We start from the raw sequence: 13,812 nt of genomic DNA on the forward strand, positions 1-13,812 counted from the left end.
CCCGCCACGCCGCCGGCAGTGCGCATGCCCGGAGCCACCGCCGGCCGCAACGGGGCGCGGGCCCGCGGCCGCCGCTGGCCGGATGGAGGAGGAGGAGGAGGATGGAGGCCGCGGAGCCACGGGCAGCACGGCCTCGGCCTCCGACCGCTTCGTGCGGTGCCTTTACGCTGTGGGCTTCCTGGTAAGCGGGGGGCGGCGGCGGCGGCGGCGCCCTTCCGGCGCGGCCTGGGACGGGCGGCCGTGCCTGAGGAGGGGAGCCTGGACTCCCCGCCCCGCAGGGCCCGCGGCGCGGCCCACAGCCGCTGGGGGAGGCTGAATGAATCCTGGGGGCGCCCACCGGCCCCGGCTCGTTGCGGAGCCCCCCATATTGGAGCCCAGATAAGGCAGCTGGGTTTTGGGGTGCATCGCTTCCGCTGCCTCTTCGCAGTTTCAGTGTGGTTTGTAGCCCCTGTCATGTTTTGTCTGTGGAGGCCTTGGAGCGGTTTGATGCAAAGCTATGATTTAAAAGCACAGCAACCTTAAAGCTACGTCTTGCCTTGTGCTTGTCAGAAGGCTGTTCTTTCTTTCCTTGAAATACCAGTGGTTGGTGTAAACCGAAGGAAAAAAAAAATAAAAAAAATGCTTTTTCGGGGAAAAAAGTCCTTACTGAAAGAACACCGAGTGCAGACTTTAAAGAAGGTTTGTGTTGTGTAGTGATTAGTGAGCCTTGTGAAAATGTCATTTGATTTAAAATTAAAAGGGGTGACTTGGACAAAATAGGTAAAACAAAATGAATACAGAATTGCACTGTGAAATGTAGATATGTTGTCCTACCTACCCATAGGTTGGGCAGTAGAAACAGTCTAGTTGGTTTGGGTCCTGGAGCAAATAAATATTGCAGGAAAAGGTGTGTTAGAACAAGCTTTGTTTCTTAGCTAACTTTTAAAGCGCTGTGGTTCTCCACCCCTGTAATGCCTTGCTGACACCAAGCAGGGAGTACCTACTGAAATAAGCACGAATGAGCGGCCTTTTAGAGGATGTGAAGTGAACTGAAATACCATAGTAAAGAGCCATTGCCTGTGATGCAAGCTTCCTGTAAGCAGGCAAATACAGGGTATTTGTCATTCAAAATAAGAAATTATAGGTGAAATGAGAAATAAACACTCATCAGTGGATAGTGGTCAATGGGTCTTGCTCTACCTACGTGCCTGTGACCAGTCCAGTACTACCAGGGTATGTTCTAAGACTTGGCCTTTCAAATGGTTCTGTCTATGTCCTGCATGACGATCGAACCTCTCTTCAGGTTTGCAAGTGACACCTGAGATTGTATTGTTGAAGATATTCCTAGGTATCGTGCTCTGTTTGCTCATGCTAACATGTTTAATAATGATTTTAACCTTTTAAGTCTCAATTTCAACCATCAAAAGACAGTTAAAGACAGACTGAGAATTAGTGATACACATTGTTAAAATTATTCAGGTTTTGGGCATGCTGTGAAGGGCTTGTCTAGTTCAGCTCAAGCAATCGCTGATAAAAAGTGCTCTTGCTCTGACAGGTTCTGCTCTGAAATAGGACACTGTATGCTGTGCCAGGTAGTAGTAATGAAAGAACTATGGGGTCAATGTGGTTAAGCTTAACTAAGATAAAAAAATCAAAAGGAATGAGTAGGAGATCCTTCTACTGTTTAGGATGGGCAGTTCCTTTGCCCTTGGCTCTTACAAAACATTTTTCACTTATGCTTTGCTTTTTTTCTTTTTTTCATGTTTCTGTATTCAGTATACTTCTGAAGGTATACACAAAGGCAGTTTATAGGCAGACTCAGATCTACCATAGCTTCTTCCCCATTGTAGTCAAGATTAAAATACTGTATATTTTCCAAATATACTGTCTTTGCACAAGTAAAAAATATTTCTAGGTGATTGAAATTAAAGACCACTTTGAATTTAAACTACTGGTACCAAGTACTTTTCTTAAAAACCAGATAAAGTTTATATTAAAGGAATCTTTAATGTTTAAATATATATCTTCAGAATGATATCTAAAGGGGGAAAGAGGATTGCCATTTTCAAAGTTTAAACTCCTCTGTGAGGCAATCCTTTATTTTTCAGTTTATGTGATTTTGTAATTTTGTACATGGTGGATGCATTGATGTTACAACAAACTACATTGGCCATGAAAATAATTCTTTTAATCTTTGTTGACGTGGAAATTTTTTTTTTTTTAATATATTGACTGTTATTAAGCCAAGTTGTCATCATCTTTTTGAAAGTGATCAATTATTAAAACTTTCCTCACTTCTTTTCAGGATTTATTTGGTGTGAGCATGGTTGTTCCTTTAATGAGCCTTCATATCAGATCTCTAGGAGCAAGTCATACAGTTGCTGGAATAATAGGTGAGTTGCAGTACTTGATTAATTTACCAAAGAATATGATAATATGACATGACCTGGATTATACCTTATTGCAAATTGGACATTGTAACATAATTCTTGCTAGTAGCATAATAAAAAGGAAGGCAAATATCCAAGTAAAACCATACGGGCAGCCATGCTGTGTTAGACCCAAAGACCTGCCCAAACTTGTGTACAGTAGCCAAAAGCAGGTGCTTGGAAAAAAGCACTGTTGGAAAGAACAGTCTTGTAGTAATACTTGTGCAGATGCTTTTCCAGCATCCCAAGAATTCACAGCTCAGCAACTCTGGGAGCCAGAGGTGTTGCTTTTAGTTGTATTGTTATTTACAGACTTTGCAAACAGTGCTTCTGCAGGTGGTTCTCCTGAGCTTTCCGAAGCCCATGGGTAATCCCAGTTTAAGTTCCTTGCAACTGTCTTTTGGCAAAATATTTACTATCTTTAAGGAGTGACTACAAGTAAATTCTTGTAAAATTGTAAAATCCAAAAATCTTGTAAAATTGTAAAATCCAAAAAGCTTAGGAATTTTATCTTATGAAATGAAGTGGTAAGTTCAGTTCTGTGGTTCTGATGTTCTTATTTATATTTTATGGTGGTCTTTATGGTTTGTAATGGTAAAAGTATGATATTCTTCATAGCTCTGTGTGGTTGACATGGGCTCTGTTATTCAATTTTTTATTAATTTGCATTTTTATTTTGAATAAGATTTAGTGCTTTTCATGAAATAATTTTTTCCACTTGGAGTTGACAGAGTACCATTTGAAGCAGCAATTAATCAAAACTATGTTTTCATTTCAACAGTCTGCTTTGATTTTTAACTTTTTAAAAAAAAGAGGAGGTTGAAGTTTGGTCTTATAAATGAAAAAGGCTGGCACATGTTTCTTGCTTCTTCTCTTCTGTCACTAACTGCTGCTAAACTAGCCTCCAAAATTAAAACATAGGGTCTGTGGTTTCTTCAGGGCTTCTGTGGAGCCTTGCAATATGTTGGAAGTGTCAAGTGGAAAGTAATTAGTGCCTCCCAGTAATTACATTCTCTCCTGATTCTGAGAAAGCAATTATAAATACCAAGATCTGTTTTGTTTAATGCAACATACAGGGTAACATCCTTCTGCATTACATAGTTTCATAAGTTTTCACCATTTTTCTTTTTTTTTGTCATTCCTGAAACTATTTCCTTGGTTATCTGCTAAACTCCACCCTTGGTTTGTTCTGCTCCATCCTCCTGTTCTTCTAGTAAATTATTCCCAGAACTTCTGTCATGTTTTCTCATTTAAAATTCTGTGAAGTTTTCATTTTTTAAAAAATCAAGTTTACTTTTAAACATTGTTATTTTACTTGTTTGTTTTAGGATCTCTCTATGGTATAATGCAACTGTTTTCCAGCACTTTTGTGGTGAGTTCTAACACTGCATTCCTAGTTATGTTCCTATTTCTGTGGATTTTAGGGGGAAAGGAAGAGGTTAATAATAGTGTTTCTTGACATTTTGAAAATGTTTACAGTGTTCATAGAAACATTTTTGTTTGGAGGGTCCAGTTTTTAGGTGGTATGGAAAATGTTTAGTTTATAGGGAATTGCCAGAATTTACAGAATTAAACAGCAAACAGTCTTTAGACAAAAACTAGAATCCAGATTTGTGCTCAGAGACGTTACTGAGCACATTGCAGTCACACAGGGTTCTCTTGAATGTTGGTGCTAGTAAAGCAGTTTCCTTCAGTGCTGTAGCCTGTCCAAAAAGCAGTCTCATGAGTCAGCTCTTCATAAGCCTGTTACCTGGAGTTTGCTTTCTCTGCTTAATGAGCAGTGCCTTATAATTTGCCGTATGGCCTAAACTCGTGCATTATGTCTTTGAGCTTTGTTTGGTTTTGTTTTGTATTAGCTTTTGATTTATTACATCTTACTCTAAGCAGGAGTGCGAAGACTAAACCTCTTGAATGCGTGCTTAACTATCAATAACTGAGATCCCCATATTTAGACAGGGGCACCTTTAATATTAACCTGGTACCTCCTAGCTTCCAAGAGAGCAGATTTTGAGTGTCTCATGAAAAAAAAAAAACGGTTTCAGGGTTTGTTATCCAGGCCACTTGGGGTAATTTTGGTTCTATAATCTTGTGACATTTTCTTTGAACTGCAAGACCATTGACTACTTTCTTAAAAAAATGTTCCCTCTGTGGAATCCAGCTGATTTGTAAGCATGCTAAATGCAAGTTTACTGTTTGCCCTTCTCATTACTACTACCTACCTGTCTGCACTCAGATGACAAACTCCTCATAGCTAAGATCATTCCTTTTAGGATGCTCAACAAGCGTCTAGTACATAGCAACCATTGATGCAAAGCAAACATTTGTGGTTCATTGTGACAACTTTTTCAGAGGGCCCCTACTACTAATATGTTGTGGTGTTTATTGCAGGACTATTTTTCAAAGAGAGAAATTATTTTTTAAAAACCTTTGTGCATGACATTAAATGGAATCATAGTTTCGGCAGATGCACTGCTGGCAGGGCAGAACCCTGCTTGTGACTTCCAGATTTTGAGCGCCTAGGAATGTTGTGTAATAATCTTACTAAGCTTTCATTGACAGTCCTTTGATCTCTCGTCTCAATTTAATTTAGATGTACTGATTGTTCACTGTATATAGTTAAATGTTATAAAAAGCTAATCTTAATTACCTGCTTTGTGAAAGGGCTGCTGGAGTGATTTAGTAGGAAGGCGGTATTCCCTGCTTGCTTGTATTCTTCTCAGTGCACTGGGTTACTTCCTTCTTGGAACGTCCACCACTGTGTTCCTGTTTGCTATTTCTAGAGTCCCTGTAGGTGAGTAAACAGCATTTTGGAAAAATCTCTACAAATCAAGTATTCTTTGGACTTTTTCCTGAAAATAATTTGAAATGTTGTGGTTTAACCCAGCAGGCAGCTAAACACCATGCAGCTGCTCGCTCACTCCCCCATCTGCCCAGTGGGATGGAGAACAGAATCAGAAAAAATAAAGTAAAATTCATGGGTTGAGATAAAGACAGTTTAATAGAACAGAAAAGGAAGGAATAATAGTATAATTAGAAGATACAAAACAAGTGATGCATACTGCAGTTTCTCACCACCCACCAATTAATGTCCACATAGTGTCCAAGTAGCGGCCTCTGGCCAGCTTTCTCCCCAGTTTGTATGCTGAGCGTGATGTCATATGGTATGGAATATCTCTTTGGCCCATTTGGGTCAGCTGTCCTGGCTGTTTCTCCTCCCACCTTCTTGTGCCCCCCAGCCTATTCTCTGGTGGGGTGGGGTGAGAAGCTGAAAAGTCCTTGACTTAGTGTAAACATTACTTAGCAATAGCTGAAACATCAGCGAGTTACTAACATCAGTTTCATCCTAAATCCAAAACAATATATCAGGTACTAGGAAGAAAATTATCCCAGCTGAAACCAGGACAAATGTATATTCAACAACTGTCACAACTTTTATGGCACCTTGGCTGGCAACTTTTATGAGACCAGGAGCGCAGCAATACCCTGAAAGAGGCTATTGTAGGGCTAGTCACAACAAGTCACTGCTGGAGATCGTGGCCTGCACTTGCAATGGAGAATGGAATGATAAGTGCATTAGTGCTGAAAACATATCTCAAAGTGATAGTGCAAGATTTGGCTGAAATTTGAATTCACTGCTTCAACTTTTTGTTGCGCAAACGCATGTATGCTTGCAGCACTGAGATAAGTTTGTGCCAGGGTTTGTATCGGAGTTCTTAACATATCTGAACATCTATTGCATATATTCTGATATAATTAGCATTGCTATTACATATCAACTAAAGGGCACTTTTGTGGCCCATAGTTTTGGTTTAGGAATTGTTAATATTCTTTCGTCATTTAAAGACAGTTTGCTAATGAATTAGTTGGTTTAACATTTGATTACTTAGTAGAGGTAATACTTTTTAATGCTAACAGCACTGTCACTGTGACGGCATTGCCCTCGTCAGAGGGAAGGAATATAAAAGATTGCATTGTTAATATTCCTGCAGTATGCTTACCCTTCTGTGCCTTTCTTTTGCCACCCACAATGAATTTGGTGTGTTACAATCTCATACTCAGCAAAGTTGGTACAGAGCTATGTTCATAAATGAGCAAGCCATTCCTACTCCACCATTACCTATCCATGAGTTCCTACTTTAGCGGGTTTTTTTATTCCTAATGTGCTTCAGCACTCAGTTACTTCCTTCTGCAGGAGCACTCTTTTTGAGACAGATGCCTGAATAATTTAGATTCCTCAGTCCAAATCCTTCGACAGCAGGATGATGGTCATCACCCAACCTGCTGCACAAGCGTTTAAGAATTTGTGGCTAATGGAATCTTAAAAATATAATTATACAGATTTTGACCATTGATACTTCAAATAGCTTCTGTCATTTTTAATCTTTTGGACTGCACGATAGATATTTGTTCTTTTGCTTATATTATGTTGCAGGTATTTTCAAACACACACTCTCCATCTCTAAAGCCCTGCTTTCTGACTTGGTTTCTGAGAGAGATCGCCCTTTAGTAATGGGACGCTTCAATGCAGCCTCTAGTGTGGGCTTCATTCTGGGCCCAGTTGTCGGTGGCTATCTTACAGAGTTGGAAGATGGCTTTTATAAAACGTCCTTCATCTGTGCCTCTATCTTCCTTCTGAATGCTGGTAAGTTGTATGTCATATTTTTCATCTTGGGTCCCTTCCTTCCTCGCTTTTGTGTTTTTATGCCATTTGTTGTACCCTGAATTCATAGTGTGTTTACCATCTATGGCATACATGTTCTGTATACCGATACTACCCTTTGAATTTCGACCTGTGTGGAAGAGTGGGAATTTTGAAACAGTTAACCTCCAGGTGCTTCTCTTTTGTATCATATATCTCACTTTTACATTCAGACACAGGAGCAGGAATTTTTAACATGCCCAGAAATGAAGACTAGAAATCAGAATTTTGGCTTTAGCCTTTAGATATGTTTATATGTTGTGAGTATGGCATCTCAGTGTTTTCTTTCCTTGCTTTCACAGCATTTAAAATTGAACCGATAGTGTGAGTAACACTAATCTTTATAGTTGTTTAAAGTGAAATGATTGTTTAAGTCCTTTTTTTAAATTTGGATCTTCACATTAAGGAAACTGTTACAATCAAACTGATACCTTCCATGTAAAGTTAATGCAATTTAATGAAATCAGCTAATTTCTTGATCTATATAGGTCTTGTCTGGATGTTACCATGGAGTGAAGAAAATGGGAGCAATAGGGAACATCAACAAGGCAACAACAGAGCAGACAGTTTCTCAGCAAAAGCAAAACATGACCTGCACTTGAAATCAGCAACTAATGGAGCTATGGCAAGCGATGGTCTTTTCCAGTCTCCATGGATCCAAGTTGCAACAGTGCTGAAGAGGATTAAAGGAATTGCGTGTTCTGATCTGTGGGATATATTTTTAGTGCGGTTGCTGATGTCCGTTGCTATACTGCTGTACTATAGTAATTTTAGTCTGGCCTTGGAGGAGAGATTTGGGGTGAAACCCTTGTTTGCTGGATACCTAATGAGCTATAGCAGTGCACTTGGAGTCGTGGCTGGTTGTCTGCTTGGACCAATAACAAGACTCTATCAGCACAACACTTACAGGATTTTGTTGCACTCTAGCACACTTACCTGCACGTTGATGCTCCTGTATGCGTCAGCGCTGAGCATATGGATGGTTATTTTGTCTTCCACATTCTTAGCCTTTTCAACTACTATAGGTCGTACTTGTATCATTGATCTTGAATTGACCATTGGTGGGAATGAGGCCAGTGGTACTCTCCTAGGTGTTGGACAGTCTGTGACATCAGTGGGACGTATACTTGCCCCGCTCCTTTCTGGAATTGCTCAGGAGTTCAGTCCTTGTGGCCCTCCAAGTCTAGGGGTTGGACTAGCTTTGGTAGCTATTCTGATAATGAACGCAAACAAACAAAAGTACTGTAGCCGTGGAAATGTTAAGTTAAAAAATCAATAGCTGCAAATTTATATTGCATAGATGTATCTTTCAGGAGAGGCAATATGAACCTGGGGTGATGCTTATGTGTGTCAGACTTGTACCTTCTTAAAAGATTCTGCTACTACTGTACGTTTTGTTCACGTGGAGGCAAGTACATACAAATATTTCTGTTGCAGGATTGTTGACTCCAGGCAAATGTTATTCTCACTGGTACCACTAGAACACTTGTGGGACAGGTGTTGCTGTATTGTACTGGCTGGGATTTTTTAATGGTTTTTAAACCTTTTTGGAGGTAAAAAAAGAATGACATGAAATACACAAATCCTGCTTGTAGCTCACATTTGAAACAGTGTTTAGATTGATAGATTGTTAAAAGACAGAAATTGATTCTTACTGTTTAACCAGAGGTTAATTTTTATTATTTTATCAGGAGATTTTGCAATATAGCTCATTAGCCTTAATTTCTTATGCTGTGGTCTGCTGTCATTTGTCTGCTGTGACAGTAGCTTAATTAACAGGGTGCTTGCTTATATGATTTAGTTAAGCATACGTTGTCTACTTGCTACACAGCATGATTAGGCACTTTGGGGTAGCCATCTGACCCCTGCTGATTCCTAGGTAACAGAATTGGGTATATGCTAACTTCATGTATTAGAAGGCCTGAAATGGACAATTATTCAGTGCCATTCAAACTGAAATGGAGACTGAATTTAAGCTTTATTGAAACTGGTGGTTTCTGTTTAGTAATAACTTCTACTGAGCAACTTTGTCATAAATTATTTGTTAATATTTCCTCTGTGTTTTTTCTACCTTTGTTTTAGGAATAAATTTGCTTCTTAATTCTTTTGAATGGCTGTTAAAAGTGTGCTGGAGCAACTAGCAGTAGTTCATGGGTTTGGATTAGTGCATTCTCGCGCATCTTTGGAGGCACAAGTGACGTTTCAGTGACAAGAGAAAAACTTTATTTGTCGGTATTTTAGTCTTCATTAGTCTGTACTGCTTAACTAATGAGAGGTTACTGTCAGAGCTATACTGACAGTTGGAGCACTCTCCTGTGCTATTTACTGTTCAAGCTCATATTACTTGCCAGTCACCACTGTTTACATTTCATTTGAAACATACAAAAAATGTATTTTGCACTGATAACATTCTGTATTTCCTAGTGTTACTTGACCAAAGTACAAAGTCAACTATGTATAATTGTTGAAGGGTTTTCTGATTAAAAACAGTTGTTATTTCCTTGAACATATCCATGCAAATAGTGTTGCTGCTTTAGGAGAGTTATAGATGGTCTTTTGAATTTTTTATTTTTATTTTTTTCCTTTACCTTTTCCAGTGCCTGCTATCATTTAAATTCCAGTGGCAGCACCATGGGAATGTGTATAGAACTACGAATTGTTTTAATTTTATATATTGACGTGATTGTGTGTCACATTACTGCTATGAGTTCAGTACATATCCTCAGAGTTCCTTATTGTAATAATCTGTGTTTCATTTCTCCCTAGAAACTTGAGGTGTTTTCAAGTGTCTTGTCTCCTCTTATCTTGCTTGGTAAATGTCCCAAAATATTCTTGCCTTAAATTTCCTATTTTCTTTCCTTCCATCTTTTAATTTTTTTTTTTTTTTTTTTTTTTTTAGCTAAACCCACCCTTCTGTAAGTCAGGGACTTGTGTTTTACAACTGTAGCAAGGGATGATGGAAAAGGGTAGGAAAGACCCCTCAAAAATTAACATATAGAAAAGATCTAGTAATTTTTCCTATACTAGTTGGTTATAAGAGGTAACATAACATTTACTCTTCTAAGTATTGATAAAGGTTGCATTATGTAAACATCATAATTCAGTTTATACTGACATATACAGCTGCCTGAACATTACTTCTAAAAGCTTCAAAACTTCAGTGTTTTTGTTTATACATAAGTGAAAAGTGTGCTTTCCATATCCAGCAAATGTTTTTTATTGTGAAAAATAGTTCTCCATATAAGGTAAATAAAAATGAAATTAAATAATTGTACTGAGAAATGTGTGGAAGGCTATGGTCTCAGGGACATGTTGCAACTGACATTGCAGAAGAAGAGTTTTTTACTTGTAGGCCAAAATGATTTCTGAAATGCTGCAGAAATGTTTCTTCTTTGTAAAGGCTCAGTTACAGAAAAGTTGCACTAATTTTTTTTTTTTTAAGGAATAGAAATAAAATGAAGTGACATACCATGTCTATCATTTTGTCACTGTGTTTTTCCCCTTTTCCTCTGCTGAAACTACAGCACAAAGTAGAGGTGTTCAAGTCGATACAAAGTGCAGATGTGTTTTTTTTTTTTTCTTCAAGCTGTTCCTTAAAATGATCATTTGAATCTGCCTGCTTTTCACATAAAAGGCACAGAAGCCAAGGTTTCAACCAAGAAGTGGCTTGATAGTGAATGAAAAAGAAGAAATAAAAGAAAATAGAGAAATTACCAGTTTTGAGATAGAGTGCTTAAAGCTATGGTTCCTAGTGCCTGGAGACCGTGTTCGTATCTCTTGTGTTGTCTCATAGTTGCCATAACCATGAAAGTTCATTGATGAGTAAATGACATCCCTGGAGATGAAGGAGATGTGACTCCCCCTTTTGAGGGAGGAGCAGTTGCAGCTACTTTTGGCTACAGTCTGGTGGGCTTTACTGAATGAATTACCAGTTTCTTGAATCCAGTTGTGTCTGAAGACTAAAAAACCTAATCTGAGTATGTACAAAAGAAAAGAAGTTTCTACCTGCAAATCACTGCAAATTAAGATTTTTCTCTTACTTGCTGTTACTTTAGTTTTAGGTTGGTTTTCTTGGACTTGTAGGCAGGGTTGGGGTTTTTTTGTTGGTTTTTACCTTTTGAAATTTTCACTTTTTTAAGAGCAACAACTTTTCTGACCTTTATGATCAGCTGATGTTGAAGAGTCTGTTTATATAATATAGTAATGTATTTCAGTAAAACAGCTAGTAGCATATTTTATGTACTGATTTTCTTGCCTTTAAATGATGAAGCAAATGTTAAGTTTTATTCCGTGTTGGTGTATGCTGCATACAGTTGAAGAGATTCTTTATAAACATTTCTGCAGATTTCAGTTTTTCTCTGTTTTATTTTCTCTGAATTTACTCACTGCAGCACCATCCAGGGGCCAGTACCATCCTCATTTTCTGAGAACAGGTTGATCATTGAGCTGATAATGCAGCAACAGCACAGGACAAGCATTGCTTACCGACTGGCTCGCTCCTTAACTTCAAGCGCTCTCTAATGCCGTCACGTTCTAGCTGACTGGAACCTCTGTTGGGTACGTTCAGGTGCTGCCAGCCCCCATTTCTATATGGGTGCTATAGAATACCCCTAGGTAAGTTAGGCTTTATAGCCTGGCACTTTGGGATTTGAAAACCCAAGACTTGACTGTGCTGTTACTGCTACAATTTTGGAGACTCATTTGCAGAGAGCCGATCGTGAATCTTGTTAAGGGAGTACATTAGAGCCTGAACTTTGAGAATCAGATGATTGTGAGTGGAGCTCAGACTTTTCCTCATAAATATGAGAGTTTGTAGAGCTTGTTTTAAAGGGAAGTCTTGAAAACTTTCTGTGTTAACTTACAAGCAGAAATGAAGCCAAATTTCTAGTTATTTTAAATCCTAAATTAACATCGGAGAACTTTTTTTGAGATGTGCTCCACGATAGGAACTGGTCTTCCATTCTGTCAAACTTGTAGCAAATAGGAGGTCTTCGATATGAAGTGTCTTTTTGTGGCAAAAAAAAATGACTTTTTGAAACATAATCTGTGGCAATTAGACTGCTGTTGTAACTCACAAGCCACAAATTTAAACCTGATCATGAACCAGGAACGCTCACCTGAGCACCTTGCATAACTATTGCTTTCCCTTCCTCAGTCTCAGTCCCTCATATTCTGTCAAATCACACAGCTTAAGAAAGTTTCCAAAGCATGTCAGTGCTGTGTGGGAGCCACATCAGTTTGCCGACCTGGGAGAGGAACGATGCTAACCCAATCTCCCATCGTGTTGTCCTATTAGAAGATCTCTCTACCACCTGCAAGAAGAATCCTTCTGATGGACAAGATTCTCAAGTGGCTCAGCACAGTATCCCAAATGAGCAATTTTCAGCCCCAGTTTTGATTAACTCCCAAATGCTAAGGTCCTTTAGATTGTTCAGAGGAGAATGAAGCTGCCATGCATTTCTTTTTTGTTATGTTTTAAGTAGCTCCCCATTTAGCTGGCTATCTAATAAACGGGCTGAGAGGGGGATGAAACTCTGACTTGAAAGCTGTAAGACGGTTGCCTTGTGGTCGTTCACACAACTGTCAAGTGCAGCTGCAGGTTTATCTAGAAAGTTCACATTATGTCATCTGCTAAAATGAGAGATTAAAAAAAGACTATTAGTCCTATCTCTTAGACTTGAATAGCACCTGAATCAGGTAGTCTATGACTTTTCTCTCTCTACTGTGTCCTAAAGCAGTTCCTCCTTCTCATGCTTGGACTTGATACACCCCTCTGTCCTGTTTTCTGGCCTGGTCTGCAATCTATTGTTGGCTTGGCTGGGGCTGTGTATTGCAGATGTCATGATTTAAGCATATTCACAAGCATATTTTTATAGGATCAGATCTCTAGTAGTAAAAAAAGCATTTCTTCAGCCAATTTCAAAATCCATCTTTTCTTTAGAGGCTAGGGGGTGTTGGAAGAACTTAAGACAATTTTGGAAATGGTGACCAGCTGAAGCATTTCTTGCAGTGTCTGCCTTAAAATGTTGCTGGTGTGTGCAATTGGTGGACCTGGCATCTCTTGAAAAAGGTTGTGCAGTGTGTTTGCTCGTAAAGACCCCAAGATATTCTTCATAACAGCATGTATATTACTTTGGCCAAATTTTTAACTTTGTTTCTCCGTGTGATTTCAATGGGGCTTTGGTGGAGAGGATATTCTCGAGTTTCTGAACTGTTACTCAGCATGGTTCTCTTTTGTTGAACACCTGTGGTTTCAGTGAAGTTTGAATTGTACTTTAGTACCAAGTAGGACAGCCCTTAAAATTTAAAATTTCCCTTGAATTAGGGAAAACCCTAATTCAGAGTGTAACACATTTTTCCTACTGTCCCTAAAACTGAGCAACTGTGCATTGTGCTTCCACACCAAGGCAGTAAAATATGCTACAGAGCGTACTGGGGAGCCCATCTGGAAACAAAACATTTGTATGTGGATTTGGAGAGTTTGCCAGTCACTGCTGAAGATGTGGTTTCCTGAAAAAGTGGAGAACGCTCCCAGTCAGTACATGACTTTCCCCATCAGATGGTGCTCGAGGACAGATTACTGGTGATTCCGTTCTCCAGCAAACTGATGGAACATGAAGGAAAATTCTCCTCAGCAAGCTGAAGTTAGGTGGGCCTTTTAGAAGGATCAAAATGTGCTATTGAACTTGCTTTTCCTTTGCAGGA

At 39.1% G+C, this 13,812-nt stretch overlaps 1 protein-coding gene across 1 annotated transcript; it reads left to right on the plus strand.

The window, feature by feature from the left end:
- Positions 1 to 8: 8 nt before the first annotated feature.
- On the plus strand, positions 9 to 9,218 carry MFSD9 (major facilitator superfamily domain containing 9). The gene is made up of 6 exons (XM_080377240.1): positions 9 to 181; positions 2,285 to 2,372; positions 3,737 to 3,780; positions 5,070 to 5,199; positions 6,841 to 7,050; positions 7,596 to 9,218. Exons 1-6 carry the CDS (start codon positions 83 to 85, stop codon positions 8,384 to 8,386), a joined length of 1,362 nt encoding a protein of 453 aa, XP_080233366.1. The 5' UTR covers positions 9 to 82; the 3' UTR covers positions 8,387 to 9,218.
- The last annotated feature ends 4,594 nt before the right edge of the window (positions 9,219 to 13,812 follow it).

The sequence above is a fragment of the Falco punctatus genome, assembly GCF_963210335.1.
Source record: "Falco punctatus genome assembly, chromosome: 2".
Taxonomy (NCBI): domain Eukaryota; kingdom Metazoa; phylum Chordata; class Aves; order Falconiformes; family Falconidae; genus Falco; species Falco punctatus.